Source organism: Coregonus lavaretus, assembly GCF_964263955.1.
Source record: "Coregonus lavaretus genome assembly, contig: HAP1_SCAFFOLD_259, whole genome shotgun sequence".
Lineage (NCBI taxonomy): Eukaryota > Metazoa > Chordata > Actinopteri > Salmoniformes > Salmonidae > Coregonus > Coregonus lavaretus.
The window spans coordinates 427,046-444,087 of NW_028160020.1; the positions used below are offsets into that span (position 1 = coordinate 427,046).

Below are 17,042 nucleotides of genomic sequence, written 5' to 3' on the forward strand. Positions count from 1 at the left end.
AGAGAGAGAGATGATAGAGGGGAGAGAGGGAGAGAGAGAGAGAGGAGAGAGAGAGAAGAGGGGTGTGGACTTTGTCCCACTAATTCATGGTTCTGTCTGGACAAGGGAAGGAGGGAAGGAGAGAACAGTTGTTTTCCATGATGGACTCAGAGCTGACGCACTGCCATGAACAAATATCCTGCTACACACACACACACACACACACACCAGTCTGTGTGTTACCTTAACAATCTGGATGCCCAGTGAGTCATCGTCAGGGTTACTGCGTTCGTTGAAAGCGAAGCGGAGAGTTTTGTCCCAGTCGATAGAGATACTGTGGAGGTACTGATCAGCTAGAGTCAGCCATACCTGGACAACACATACATATAGAGTATTCACATATATACTGTACACACTAGTCCTTACAGAGGAGAGACACAGTAGAGCCATTATAGACAGAGTGAACAAAACATTAGGAACACCTGCTTTTTCCATGACAGACTGACCAGGTGAAAGTTATGATCCCTTATTGATGTAACTTGTTAAATCCACTTCAAATCAGTGTAGATGAAGGGGAGGAGACTGGTTAAAGAAGGATGTTTAAGCCTTGAGACAATTGAGACATGGATTGTGTATGTGTTCCATTCAAAGGGTGAATGGGCAAGACAAAATATTGAAGCCTTTGAATGGGGTATGGTAGTAGGTGCCAGGTGCACCGGTTTGCGTCAAGAACTGGTCAAAAGGGGGTGCAACTCAATATTAGGAAGGTACTCTTAATGTTTTGTACACTTCGTGTATACGCGTACGGTACCTGTTAGATACACTGAACAAAAATATAAAATGTAACATGCAACAATTTCAACGAGTTACAGTTCATATAAGGAAATCAGTCAATTGAAATAAATAAATTAGGCCCTAATCTGTGGATTTCACATGACTGGGCAGAGGCACAGCCATGGGTTGGCCTGGGAGGGCATAGGCCCACCCACTGGGGAGCCAGGTCCAGCCAATCAGAATGAGTTTTTCCCCCACAAAAGGGCTTTATTACAGACAGAAGTACTCCTCAGTTTCATCAGCTGTCTGGGTGGCTGGTCTCAGACGATCACGCAGGTGAAGAAGCCGGATGTGTAGAGAAATGAACATTAAATTCTCTGGCAACAGTTCTGGTGGACATTCCTGCAGTCAGCATGCCAATTGCACGCTCCCTCAAAACTTGAGACATCTGTGGCCATTGTGTGTTGTGTGACAAAACTGCACATTTTTAGAGTGGCCTTTTATTGTCCGCAGCCCAAGGTGCACCTGTGTAATGATCATGCTGTTTAATCAGCTTCTTGATATGCCACACCTGTCAGTTGGATGGATTATCTTGGCAAAGGAGAAATGCTCACTAACAGGGATGTAAAAACATTTGTGCACAACATTGGAGAGAAATAACACTATGTTTATATTTTTGTTCAGTATAGTTGGTGGTAAGATGGCGGCGACAGATGGCGCCGTGCCTCGAGCTGATACAAAACACTGCAGGTTTCTGCTTTTTCTAGTGTTTTTCTCAAATGTTCTTCCTCAGTTTGTTTCCTGCATTACTTCTTACACCCGGCCAGAACTACTGGAAAATGAATCGCTGGGCACTCACTGCCCATACCACCTTCCCCAATTCCCAGAGACGGAAGAACAGTGGGCTAGTCTCTTCGGTGAGACCTCCGGGCTGCCTGGGAGTCCTATCGGAGAGAAGGAAGCGGAGACGCCGACATAGAGGCAGACGTGGCGGGGTCTTAGTGAAATGAAGATGCCGAGCAACCAGTCCTCCATTACCCAGCATACTACTAGAGCAACCAGTCCTCCATTACCCAGCATACTACTAGAGCAACCAGTCCTCCATTACCCAGCATACTACTAGAGCAACCAGTCCTCCATTACCCAGCATACTACTAGAGCAACCAGTCCTCCATTACCCAGCATACTACTAGAGCAACAGTCCTCCATTACCCAGCATACTACTAGAGCAACCAGTCCTCCATTACCCAGCATACTACTACAGCAACCAGTCCTCCATTACCCAGCATACTACTACAGCAACCAGTCCTCCATTACCCAGCATACTACTACAGCAACCAGTCCTCCATTACCCAGCATACTACTAGAGCAACCAGTCCTCCATTACCCAGCATACTACTACAGCAACCAGTCCTCCATTACCCAGCATACTACTACAGCAACCAGTCCTCCATTACCCAGCATACTACTACAGCAACCAGTCCTCCATTACCCAGCATACTACTACAGCAACCAGTCCTCCATTACCCAGCATACAACTAGAGCAACCAGTCCTCCATTACCCAGCATACAACTAGAGCAACCAGTCCTCCATTACCCAGCATACTACTAGAGCAACCAGTCCTCCATTACCCAGCATACTACTAGAGCAACCAGTCCTCCATTACCCAGCATACTACTAGAGCAACAGTCCTCCATTACCCAGCATACTAGAGCAACCAGTCCTCCATTACCCAGCATACTACTACAGCAACCAGTCCTCCATTACCCAGCATACTACTACAGCAACCAGTCCTCCATTACCCAGCATACTACTACAGCAACCAGTCCTCCATTACCCAGCATACTACTACAGCAACCAGTCCTCCATTACCCAGCATACTACTACAGCAACCAGTCCTCCATTACCCAGCATACTACTAGAGCAACCAGTCCTCCATTACCCAGCATACTACTACAGCAACCAGTCCTCCATTACCCAGCATACTACTAGAGTAACCAGTCCTCCATTACCCAGCATACTACTACAGCAACCAGTCCTCCATTACCCAGCATACTACTAGAGCAACCAGTCCTCCATTACCCAGCATACTACTAGAGCAACCAGTCCTCCATTACCCAGCATACTACTACAGCAACCAGTCCTCCATTACCCAGCATAGTACTACAGCAACCAGTCCTCCATTACCCAGCATACTACTACAGCAACCAGTCCTCCATTACCCAGCATACTACTAGAGCAACCAGTCCTCCATTACCCAGCATACTACTAGAGCAACCAGTCCTCCATTACCCAGCATACTACTAGAGCAACCAGTCCTCCATTACCCAGCATACTACTAGAGCAACCAGTCCTCCATTACCCAGCATACTACTACAGCAACCAGTCCTCCATTACCCAGCATACTACTAGAGCAACCAGTCCTCCATTACCCAGCATACTACTAGAGCAACCAGTCCTCCATTACCCAGCATACTACTAGAGCAACCAGTCCTCCATTACCCAGCATACTACTAGAGCAACCAGTCCTCCATTACCCAGCAGCCAATGTTCAATCATTAATGAATAAACTTGGTGAACTCAGAGTGAGGATCTCCTTCCAGAGGGACATCAGATCAGAGTGAGGATCTCCTTCCAGGGGGACATCAGATCAGAGTGAGGATCTCCTTCCAGAGGGACATCAGATCAGAGTGAGGATCTCCTTCCAGGGGGACATCAGATCAGAGTGAGGATCTCCTTCCAGAGGGACATCAGATCAGAGTGAGGATCTCCTTCCAGGGGGACATCAGATCAGAGTGAGGATCTCCTTCCAGGGGGACATCAGATCAGAGTGAGGATCTCCTTCCAGGGGGACATCAGATCAGAGTGAGGATCTCCTTCCAGGGGGACATCAGATCAGAGTGAGGATCTCCTTCCAGAGGGACATCAGATCAGAGTGAGGATCTCCTTCCAGGGGGACATCAGATCAGAGTGAGGATCTCCTTCCAGGGGGACATCAGATCAGAGTGAGGATCTCCTTCCAGGGGGACATCAGATCAGAGTGAGGATCTCCTTCCAGGGGGACATCAGATCAGAGTGAGGATCTCCTTCCAGAGGGACATCAGATCAGAGTGAGGATCTCCTTCCAGGGGGACATCAGATCAGAGTGAGGATCTCCTTCCAGAGGGACATCAGATCAGAGTGAGGATCTCCTTCCAGGGGGACATCAGATCAGAGTGAGGATCTCCTTCCAGAGGGACATCAGATCAGAGTGAGGATCTCCTTCCAGGGGGACATCAGATCAGAGTGAGGATCTCCTTCCAGAGGGACATCAGATCAGAGTGAGGATCTCCTTCCAGAGGGACATCAGATCAGAGTGAGGATCTCCTTCCAGGGGGACATCAGATCAGAGTGAGGATCTCCTTCCAGAGGGACATCAGATCAGAGTGAGGATCTCCTTCCAGAGGGACATCAGATCAGAGTGAGGATCTCCTTCCAGGGGGACATCAGATCAGAGTGAGGATCTCCTTCCAGGGGGACATCAGATCAGAGTGAGGATCTCCTTCCAGAGGGACATCAGATCAGAGTGAGGATCTCCTTCCAGGGGGACATCAGATCAGAGTGAGGATCTCCTTCCAGGGGGACATCAGATCAGAGTGAGGATCTCCTTCCAGAGGGACATCAGATCAGAGTGAGGATCTCCTTCCAGGGGGACATCAGATCAGAGTGAGGATCTCCTTCCAGGGGGACATCAGATCAGAGTGAGGATCTCCTTCCAGGGGGACATCAGATCAGAGTGAGGATCTCCTTCCAGGGGGACATCAGATCAGAGTGAGGATCTCCTTCCAGAGGGACATCAGATCAGAGTGAGGATCTCCTTCCAGAGGGACATCAGATCAGAGTGAGGATCTCCTTCCAGGGGGACATCAGATCAGAGTGAGGATCTCCTTCCAGAGGGACATCAGATCAGAGTGAGGATCTCCTTCCAGGCGGACATCAGATCAGAGTGAGGATCTCCTTCCAGAGGGACATCAGATCAGAGTGAGGATCTCCTTCCAGGGGGACATCAGATCAGAGTGAGGATCTCCTTCCAGGGGGACATCAGATCAGAGTGAGGATCTCCTTCCAGAGGGACATCAGATCAGAGTGAGGATCTCCTTCCAGAGGGACATCAGATCAGAGTGAGGATCTCCTTCCAGGGGGACATCAGATCAGAGTGAGGATCTCCTTCCAGGGGGACATCAGATCAGAGTGAGGATCTCCTTCCAGAGGGACATCAGATCAGAGTGAGGATCTCCTTCCAGAGGGACATCAGATCAGAGTGAGGATCTCCTTCCAGGGGGACATCAGATCAGAGTGAGGATCTCCTTCCAGGGGGACATCAGATCAGAGTGAGGATCTCCTTCCAGAGGGACATCAGATCAGAGTGAGGATCTCCTTCCAGGGGGACATCAGATCAGAGTGAGGATCTCCTTCCAGGGGGACATCAGATCAGAGTGAGGATCTCCTTCCAGAGGGACATCAGATCAGAGTGAGGATCTCCTTCCAGAGGGACATCAGATCAGAGTGAGGATCTCCTTCCAGAGGGACATCAGATCAGAGTGAGGATCTCCTTCCAGGCGGACATCAGATCAGAGTGAGGATCTCCTTCCAGAGGGACATCAGATCAGAGTGAGGATCTCCTTCCAGGGGGACATCAGATCAGAGTGAGGATCTCCTTCCAGAGGGACATCAGATCAGAGTGAGGATCTCCTTCCAGGGGGACATCAGATCAGAGTGAGGATCTCCTTCCAGAGGGACATCAGATCAGAGTGAGGATCTCCTTCCAGAGGGACATCAGATCAGAGTGAGGATCTCCTTCCAGAGGGACATCAGATCAGAGTGAGGATCTCCTTCCAGGCGGACATCAGATCAGAGTGAGGATCTCCTTCCAGAGGGACATCAGATCAGAGTGAGGATCTCCTTCCAGGGGGACATCAGATCAGAGTGAGGATCTCCTTCCAGGGGGACATCAGATCAGAGTGAGGATCTCCTTCCAGGGGGACATCAGATCAGAGTGAGGATCTCCTTCCAGAGGGACATCAGATCAGAGTGAGGATCTCCTTCCAGAGGGACATCAGATCAGAGTGAGGATCTCCTTCCAGGGGGACATCAGATCAGAGTGAGGATCTCCTTCCAGAGGGACATCAGATCAGAGTGAGGATCTCCTTCCAGGGGGACATCAGATCAGAGTGAGGATCTCCTTCCAGGGGGACATCAGATCAGAGTGAGGATCTCCTTCCAGAGGGACATCAGATCAGAGTGAGGATCTCCTTCCAGAGGGACATCAGATCAGAGTGAGGATCTCCTTCCAGAGGGACATCAGATCAGAGTGAGGATCTCCTTCCAGGGGGACATCAGATCAGAGTGAGGATCTCCTTCCAGGGGGACATCAGATTCTGCAACATACTCTGTTTTTCTATGTTACGGGTCGCCTCTCGGGATAAAAATCAATGAATATGCCGACTCAGTTACCGGATTCAAAAACCGTGGATTGATAGCAGCCTTGTAGGGAAACTGAAGGAGAGAGATGCTGCTTATAGACAGGGCAAGGTGACCGGGGACAATAGTTTGGTTAAACAGCACAAATATGACTTACACAGATGGATCAAGATGGTGAAACACGAGTATAGAGACAAAGTGGAGGAGCAACTCAGCGGGTCGGACACCAGGCGTATGTGGAACAGGCTCCTAACGTTCACAGATTACAAAAAAAACAGCCACGGACACCAACGCCACCCTACCAGACGAGCTAAACATCCCTTTCTCCTGCTGAGGACAACGAAGGATATGTCCTTACGGTCTCCACGGAGGACGTATGGAAGTCATTCAAACTTGCAAGGCTGCCAGCCCAGATGGCATCTCTAGCCGTGCCCTCAGAGCATGTGCAGACCAGCTGGCTGTTGTGTTCTCTGACATTTTCAATCTCTCTCTAGCTCAGGCCGTTATCTCCACCTGCTTCAAGATGTCCACTATCATCCCCCTGACCAAGGAAGGGAAAGTAACTGAACTGAATGACTACCGACCCGTAGCACTCACTTCCGACATCATGAAGTGCTTTGAGAGGCTAGTCAAAGTCCATATCACCTCCTCCCTCCCAGACACACTCGACCCTCTCCAATTCACCTACCACCCTGACAGAGCTACGGACGACGCAATCGCCATTGTACTGCGCTCTGCCCTCACCCACCTGGACAAAAGGAATGCATATGTGAGGATGCTGTTCATGGACTACAGCTCGGCCTTCAATACCATAGTGCCCTCCAAGCTCATTACAAAGCTCACAGCCCTGGGTCTGAACTCCTCCTTATGCAACTGGTCCTGGACTTCCTGACGGGCCGCCCCCCCGGTCGTGAAGGTAGGCAACATTACCTCCTCGAAACTAATGTTCAACACGGGGGCCCCACAAGGGTGCGTCCGTACAGACATTGGCAAGTCAAATTCAAGGACATTCAAGTACTTTTTCAAGCACTAATATTTATTTTCAAGGACCATCAACTTGTAATAGTTCCTATTATGCAATTGTTTCTAGTCACCACCAGATGGCAGTATATCGCCACCAGATGGCAGTATATCGCCACCAGATGGCAGTATATCGCCTCATGAAAAAAAAAAACTACTTCGTATTGGTCACTACCTGACGAGTTCTCCTCAATAATAAATCTTTCACTACTTATCTACTACATACAGGAGTGGTAAGTCAGGACTGATGTTGACTGATTACCTTCTATGAGGAGCTGAACTGGTCAAACCACTGGGGAGAAGAAGGCACAACAGAGACTCTCTAACCTCAGGTGGTGAAGAAATTCGTCCCTCGGTGTTCTACAGGAGCACCATCGAGAGCATACTGTCAGGCTGCATCACAGCCGGGGTACGGCAACTCCGCCGCCACGGACCGCAAGGGTGTTACGCTCAGCCGAACGCACCATTGGGTGCACACACCGCCTGCCCTTCAGGACACCATTGGGTGCACACACCGCCTGCCCTTCAGGACACCATTGGGTGCACACACCGCCTGCCCTTCAGGACACCATTGGGTGCACACACACCGCCTGCCCTTCAGGACACCATTGGGTGCACACACCGCCTGCCCTTCAGGACACCATTGGGTGCACACACCGCCTGCCCTTGGGCAGTACAGGACTGGCCAATAGTTTCTACCCTCAGACCATCAGTCTGCTGAATAGACACCACTAGTCAGCTGGTTCTACCCCCAGACCATCAGTCTGCTGAATAGACACCACTAGTCAGCTGGTTCTACCCCCCAGACCATCAGTCTGCTGAATAGACACCACTAGTCAGCTGGTTCTACCCCCCAGACCATCAGTCTGCTGAATAGACACCACTAGTCAGCTGGTTCTACCCCCCAGACCATCAGTCTGCTGAATAGACACCACTAGTCAGTTGGTTCTACCCCCAGACCATCAGTCTGCTGAATAGACACCACTAGTCAGCTGGTTCTACCCCCAGACCATCAGTCTGCTGAATAGACACCACTAGTCAGCTGGTTCTACCCCCCAGACCATCAGTCTGCTGAATAGACACCACTAGTCAGCTGGTTCTACCCCCCCAGACCATCAGTCTGCTGAATAGACACCACTAGTCAGCTGGTTCTACCCCCAGGCCATCAGTCTGCTGAATAGACACCACTAGTCAGCTGGTTCTACCCCCCAGACCATCAGTCTGCTGAATAGACACCACTAGTCAGCTGGTTCTACCCCCCAGACCATCAGTCTGCTGAATAGACACCACTAGTCAGCTGGTTCTACCCCCAGACCATCAGTCTGCTGAATAGACACCACTAGTCAGCTGGTTCTACCCCCAGACCATCAGTCTGCTGAATAGACACCACTAGTCAGCTGGTTCTACCCCCAGGCCATCAGTCTGCTGAATAGACACCACTAGTCAGCTGGTTCTACCCCCAGACCATCAGTCTGCTGAATAGACACCACTAGTCAGCTGGTTCTACCCCCAGGCCATCAGTCTGCTGAATAGACACCACTAGTCAGCTGGTTCTACCCCCAGACCATCAGTCTGCTGAATAGACACCACTAGTCAGCTGGTTCTACCCCCCAGACCATCAGTCTGCTGAATAGACACCACTAGTCAGCTGGTTCTACCCCCAGGCCATCAGTCTGCTGAATAGACACCACTAGTCAGCTGGTTCTACCCCCAGACCATCAGTCTGCTGAATAGACACCACTAGTCAGCTGGTTCTACCCCCAGACCATCAGTCTGCTGAATAGACACCACTAGTCCGCTATCTAATCCCGCTCCTGCCCCCACCCCAATGGACATGTACCCTGCCCCCCACCCCAATGGACATGTACCCTGCCCCCACCCTGTACCCTGTCCCCAACCCAATGGACATGTACCCTGCCCCCACCCTGTCCCCACCCCAATGGACATTTACCCTGCCCCCACCCCAATGGACATGTACCCTGCCCCCACCCTGTACCCTGCCCCCACCCTGTACCCTGTCCCCACCCCAATGGACATGTACCCTGCCCCCACCCTGTCCCCACCCCAATGGACATGTACCCTGCCCCCCACCCCAATGGACATGTACCCTGCCCCCACCCTGTCCCCACCCCAATGGACATTTACCCTGCCCCCACCCCAATGGACATGTACCCTGCCCCCACCCTGTACCCTGCCCCCACCCCATTGTTAATATGTATCTATTTTACATGTATTTATATTCTTTATTATTATATGTATTGTTTTATTTCAGCTGCATGGTTGGAGCTCGGAGTTTAAGATTTTCACTGTACCGTGTAATTACACCGGCAACCCTGTACATGTGACTATTAAACTTCCATTCTAAAAAATGGAGGGCATCCTGGGATGTAGTTCTGTAATTGCTGTAAGAGAGAGTTAGTTAGTTATTTCCATGCTAACAGACGAATCTACAGCCATCAACATACTGTTGTCCTGCACATCTAATACCCTTCCTTGTGTCTATCGTCAGAATAAACACCAATCAACTGGGGATCGCTGGCTGGACAGTCCTTTCTTTATAAACACAACGCAAGAGATTTACAAAGTACGATCACATCTGTTACATCAGTAGTACTAATATTTGACGTACCCTCTTCCTCCACTCCTTAGGGATGCCTGTAGGAAGTCTGACCACAGCCTTCAGAGCATCATACCACTGGGAAGGAGAGAACACACACAGATCAGATACACAGACAGACGTCGCACAGATCAGATAAACACAGACAGACAGACGTCACACAGATCAGATGCACAGACAGACAGACAGACGTCGCACAGATCAGATACACAGACAGACGGACATCACACAGATCAGATACACACAGACAGACGGACATCACACAGATCAGATGCACAGACAGACAGACAGACGTCGCACAGATCAGATACACAGACGTCGCACAGATCAGATAAACACAGACAGACAGACGTCACACAGATCAGATGCACAGACAGACAGACAGACGTCACACAGATCAGATACACAGACGTCGCACAGATCAGATAAACACAGACAGACAGACGTCACACAGATCAGATGCACAGACAGACAGACAGACGTCGCACAGATCAGATACACACAGACAGACGGACATCACACAGATCAGATGCACAGACAGACAGACATCACACAGATCAGATGCACACAGACAGACGTCACACAGATCAGATGCACACATTAGACAGACATCATATAAATATTAGATCCACAGAGACACACTATAAATATTAGACACACAGAGACACACCTCAAACTGAGCTAAAGATGTGATGAGACACCACCATACTGACCTGCTGGAAGCCGTTCTTGCCCAGAGCAGGTTCTATGGTGAACTTCAGCCTGGTGTCCGCTCCTACAGAGCACAATGCACAGACTGAAAAAACCCCACTGTAGCAGGACTGTCAGGCGCCACTCAACACAGACATTGAAAGCTCTCTAACAAAAGGCATACTGATTAATCATTTACGTCAACTTATTACTATTTAAATTATTATTAAAAAGTACAGTGACATGCAGGGAGGAAAATAAGCCCGTCCATCAATAATGACGTCACTGCTCTCCCGTCTCCACCAGGGCTAAACAAACCAACATTTATCACAGTACTGAAACATGGCGATATGGAAATATATTAGTGACAATGACTTTGCCTTCTTCCAATGATTTACTCTTTATCCATTTGCACCACGACCGAACGCTAGGCTCTCTGGGGCGTATTCATTACGCCATGCCAATTCTGTTGCAAAACGTTACTTAAAACGGGAGCAAACGGAACTAAAACAGGGAAGGATCTACCCGAATTTGTCCACTAAAAACTCTAGTTTTGCTCCGTTTGCTTCCGTTTGGTTCTTAAACGGTAAACGTTTCCATAATGAATCTGCCCCAGGTTGTGTTTTATTGGATGTCGCTGTCTGCTGCTGTGGTGCTGAATCCTTCCGGTTACACTACAACATGTCCTAACGACACCGTCTTACGCTCCGACACTCTCACACAACGGAAGTAAAGAAACTATAAACCCATATCAGAGCATCCTTTAAATGAAACAAACGTGAAAGAGAGAATGATTCAGACTGAACCCGTTCCTCCAGCCCTAACCTGTCTGGCGGCCAGCCAGCGACCACACAGCCGCCATTTTCCCCGGCTCCCTGCGGCTTCAGCTCCCACCGGCCTCTCCAACTCCCCCCACCTACACTAACCTTTATACAGTATAGAGTATAGCTCCAACCTGGGTCTCTCTGAGCGCTGTCTGTCTCCGACATGTTGAGATCTGGGTCAGGCCTTCTCTAGCTGGCTAGCTGCTGGCCACCAGAGTCGCCCCGACACCGTGTTTACATTACAGCGACGTATTACCGTGACACCCTCCTTCGTAGAAACCCGTAGCCTAACGGACGCTGACAGCCAGCTAGACCTATAGGCTAGGCTACGTCAGACAGCAGCATCCAACAGAAGACAACATGAATGAAGGAATTCAACTACTGGGCTTTAGGCTGATAGAACTATCAGGTCTAACACACCGAGTTGACAAGGAATCGTATCAATGAAACGCCTTATATAAAAAAAAGTATCGCCATCATTTCAGAACCACAATGACTTGACAGCGCCCATGACGCCCCACCAGTGGCATGTGACTCTGTGCAGACAGACCACAGTGCCCACTCCCCTGAGCCAAAAACGGACAGAGTGCATCAAATCAGGCTCCGGTCGGTCACCTGGCTCCAGCATGCAGAGCAGACGGGGCGCGCTCCGGGAGATGCCGTTCCTTTTCTTCAGGACGTTGCTGATGATGTTACCGACACACACGCCCCAGACCGAGACCTCCTCCCCGCGTTAAACCGGGCCTGCTTCATTTCCCAATCAAACCGACACACGCACCGTGTAGTCTAAAAGTTATTGTCCGTAGGCTACATTAAACATGTTTCCCTTTGTGCGCTGCTCTGCTTCAATCTAAAATGTCCGTTATTCCCTCCGTGCCTCGCGAATCCCGTCGCCTAGCTGCTCCAGAACAGCCAGCTAGCTGCTCCAGAACAGCCCGGTGTCTTCCGGGGAGGAGGGAGGTTGATCGATCAGATTGATCTTTCTGTCTCCGGGCCAGCCCAAGGTCTGTTTACAGTCTCGCGCCCACAGGAAAAATGGCCTTGATGTCTTGTTACATCCAGGAGGAAATCGCGCGTAATTATACCTTTAAAAACACTTATTTAGGAGTTGCTAAAATATATAGATCGGTCTTAAATCGATGATCAGATATCAGTTCCTCTAATGGTACAGAGGAGACGCGGCTCTGCAGCGGGCTCCTGAGCTACTGCCCCGGTATACACCCCTACCCAGCGTCACAGGGAGGAATGCGGTATGATGGAAGGAGGGGAAGAGAGCAGTGATGAGGTCATGTGAAGGGAGGGGTAGAGAGAGAGGAGATGAGTAGGGAAACAACCTCTCCCCAAAAAGAAGAGAGAGAGAGAGCCAGAGGAGAGAGCCAGAGAGAGAGAGAGAGAGAGAGAGAGAGAGAGAGAGAGAGAGAGAGAGAGAGAGAGAGAGAGAGCCAGAGGAGAGAGAGAGAGAGAGGGAGCCAGAGGAGAGAGAGAGAGAGAGAGCCAGAGGAGAGAGAGAGAGAGAGAGAGAGAGAGAGAGAGGGAGCCAGAGGAGAGAGAGAGAGGGAGCCATTGTGAATGGAAAGACAGTCAGTGCTGCTACATCCCTAAATAACAAGGCATGCCAGATGACTTCAGGTCGGGTTACAGTAACATGCTGCTGCTACATCCCTAAATAACAAGGCATGCCAGATGACTTCAGGTCGGGTTACAGTAACATGCTGCTGCTACATCCCTAAATAACAAGGCATGCCAGATGACTTCAGGTCGGGTTACAGTAACATGCTGCTGCTACATCCCTAAATAACAAGGCATGCCAGATGTCTTCAGGTCGGGTTACAGTAACATGCTGCTGCTACATCCCTAAATAACAAGGCATGCCAGATGACTTCAGGTCGGGTTACAGTAACATGCTGCTGCTACATCCCTAAATAACAAGGCATGCCAGATGACTTCAGGTCGGGTTACAGTAACATGCTGCTGGTACAGCCCTAAATAACAAGGCATGCCAGATGACTTCAGGTCGGGTTACAGTAACATGCTGCTGCTACATCCCTAAATAACAAGGCATGCCAGATGACTTCAGGTCGGGTTACAGTAACATGCTGCTGGTACAGCCCTAAATAACAAGGCATGCCAGATGACTTCAGGTCGGGTTACAGTAACATGCTGCTGGTACAGCCCTAAATAACAAGGCATGCCAGATGACTTCAGGTCGGGTTACAGTAACATGCTGCTGGTACAGCCCTAAATAACAAGGCATGCCAGATGACTTCAGGTCGGGTTACAGTAACATGCTGCTGCTACATCCCTAAATAACAAGGCATGCCAGATGACTTCAGGTCGGGTTACAGTAACATGCTGCTGCTACATCCCTAAATAACAAGGCATGCCAGATGACTTCAGGTCGGGTTACAGTAACATGCTGCTGCTACATCCCTAAATAACAAGGCATGCCAGATGACTTCAGGTCGGGTTACAGTAACATGCTGCTGCTACATCCCTAAATAACAAGGCATGCCAGATGTCTTCAGGTCGGGTTACAGTAACATGCTGCTGCTACATCCCTAAATAACAAGGCATGCCAGATGACTTCAGGTCGGGTTACAGTAACATGCTGCTGCTACATCCCTAAATAACAAGGCATGCCAGATGACTTCAGGTCGGGTTACAGTAACATGCTGCTTCTACATCCCTAAATAACAAGGCATGCCAGATGACTTCAGGTCGGGTTACAGTAACATGCTGCTGCTACATCCCTAAATAACAAGGCATGCCAGATGTCTTCAGGTCGGGTTACAGTAACATGCTGCTGCTACATCCCTAAATAACAAGGCATGCCAGATGACTTCAGGTCGGGTTACAGTAACATGCTGCTGCTACATCCCTAAATAACAAGGCATGCCAGATGACTTCAGGTCGGGTTACAGTAACATGCTGCTTCTACATCCCTAAATAACAAGGCATGCCAGATGACTTCAGGTCGGGTTACAGTAACATGCTGCTGCTACATCCCTAAATAACAAGGCATGCCAGATGTCTTCAGGTCGGGTTACAGTAACATGCTGCTGCTACATCCCTAAATAACAAGGCATGCCAGATGACTTCAGGTCGGGTTACAGTAACATGCTGCTGCTACATCCCTAAATAACAAGGCATGCCAGATGACTTCAGGTCGGGTTACAGTAACATGCTGCTGCTACATCCCTAAATAACAAGGCATGCCAGATGACTTCAGGTCGGGTTACAGTAACATGCTGCTGCTACATCCCTAAATAACAAGGCATGCCAGATGACTTCAGGTCGGGTTACAGTAACATGCTGCTGCTACATCCCTAAATAACAAGGCATGCCAGATGACTTCAGGTCGGGTTACAGTAACATGCTGCTGCTACATCCCTAAATAACAAGGCATGCCAGATGACTTCAGGTCGGGTTACAGTAACATGCTGCTGCTACATCCCTAAATAACAAGGCATGCCAGATGACTTCAGGTCGGGTTACAGTAACATGCTGCTGCTACATCCCTAAATAACAAGGCATGCCAGATGACTTCAGGTCGGGTTACAGTAACATGCTGCTGCTACATCCCTAAATAACAAGGCATGCCAGATGACTTCAGGTCGGGTTACAGTAACATGCTGCTGCTACATCCCTAAATAACAAGGCATGCCAGATGACTTCAGGTCGGGTTACAGTAACATGCTGCTGCTACATCCCTAAATAACAAGGCATGCCAGATGACTTCAGGTCGGGTTACAGTAACATGCTGCTGCTACATCCCTAAATAACAAGGCATGCCAGATGACTTCAGGTCGGGTTACAGTAACATGCTGCTGCTACATCCCTAAATAACAAGGCATGCCAGATGACTTCAGGTCGGGTTACAGTAACATGCTGCTGGTACAGTGAGAAGACAAGTCACACTTTAACACACTGTCACTGATACACTTTACCTCCATGGTAGGAGCCATGCTGCATGTTGATCAAAACAGAGAAGGACATTAAGAAAACTGAGCTGTAAGAAGGAAGAAACAAGACGTCCTGATCCTGCACTCGTCTGGCTACAGTCCCACATCTACTGTAGATCATGGAGTCCTGCTGGGAAAGTACTATGTGAAAAGAACCTATCCAAGCAGACATATAATACCATCTGGTTGGGCACTGGGCAGGATATTGTGGAAAGGTGTCGGTAGGTTATAATATGGAGCTGAGACGTGGAACATGATATCCGACTCAGCTCTCTGGGGGAAACACCCACAACACTTCCTGGCCAATAAAAGTAAAGCTGCCTGCAACCATCCACATCCACCCTGAAGACAAAGACATCAACAACTGAAGAGAAGGGGGGTCAACTGGGTGGGTGGGGGTTGAAGGGGGTCAACTGGGTGGGTGGGGGTTGAAGGGGGTCAACTGGGTGGGTGGGGGTTGAAGGGGGTCAACTGGGTGGGTGGGGGTTGACAGAACAGACTGGGACTGCAGAAAGTATTCATACCCCTTCACTTAATCCACATTTTGTTGTGTTACAGCATTAATAAAAACATTTTTTTTACCCATAAACACCTTCTTCGCCCACTTTGAGGATAATACAGTGCCACCGACGCGGCCAACTACCAAGGACTGTGAGCTCTCCTTCTCCGTGGCCGACGTGAGTAAGATATTTAAGCGTGTTAACCCTCGCAAGGCTGCCTGCCCAGACGGCATCCCTAGCCGCGTCCTCAGAGCATGCGCAGGCTAGCAGGCTGGTGTGTTTATGGACATATTCAATCTCTCCCTATCCCAGTCTGCTGTCCCCACATGCTTCAAGATGGCCACCATTGTCCCTGTACCCAAGAAAGCAAAGGTAACTGAACTAAATGACTATCGCCCTGTAGCACTCACCTCTGTCATCATGAAGTGCTTTGAGAGATACTCAAGGATCATATCACCTCTACCTTACCTGCCAATCTAGACCCACTTCAATTAGCTTACCGATAGATCCACAGACGATGCAATCGCCATCACACTGCCCTATCCCATCTGGACAAGAGGAATACCTACGTAAGAATGCTGTTCATTGACTATAGCTCAGCATTCAACACCATAGTACCCTCCAAGCTCATCATTAAGCTTGAGGCCCTGGGTCTGAACCCCGACCTGTGCAACTGGGTCCTGGACTTCCTGACGGGCCGCCCCCTGGTGGTGAAGGTAGGAAACAACATCTCCACTTCGCTGATCCTCAACACTGGGGCCCCACAAGGGTGCGTGCTCAGCCCCCTCCTGTACTGCCTGTTCACCCATGACCGCGTGGCCAAGCACGCCTCCAACTCAATCATCAAGTTTGCAGACGACACAACAGTAGTAGGCTTGATTACCAACAATGACGAGACAGCCTACATAGAGGAGGGGAGGGCTCTGGGAGTGTGGTGCCAGGAAAATAACTTCTCACTCAACGTCAACAAAACAAAGGAGATGATTGTAGAATTCAGGAAACAGCAGAGGGAACACCCCCCTATCCACATCGACGGGACCACAGTGGAGAAGGTGGAAAGCTTCAAGTTTGTCGGCGTACACATCACTAACAATCACTGCATCAAAGCTTCGACCGAGAGACTGAAAAACAGCTTTCATCTCAAGGCCATCAGACTGTTAAATAGCCTTCACTAGCACAGAGGCTGCTGCCTATATTCACTGCTCAAAAAAATCA

General features: G+C 49.6%; 1 protein-coding gene across 1 annotated transcript in view; it reads right to left on the bottom strand.

Moving 5' to 3' along the window:
- The window catches only part of LOC311122269 (TBC1 domain family member 30-like), a 71,675-nt gene that overhangs the window by 20,233 nt on the left and 34,400 nt on the right, over positions 1-17,042 (bottom strand). The window contains exons 3-5 of the mRNA XM_084196658.1: positions 10,565-10,626; positions 9,864-9,929; positions 223-348 (exon numbers count right to left, since the gene is read on the bottom strand). Coding sequence (XP_084052784.1) covers positions 223-348; positions 9,864-9,929; positions 10,565-10,626 — 254 coding nt within the window. The remainder of the gene's footprint in view (positions 1-222; positions 349-9,863; positions 9,930-10,564; positions 10,627-17,042) is intronic.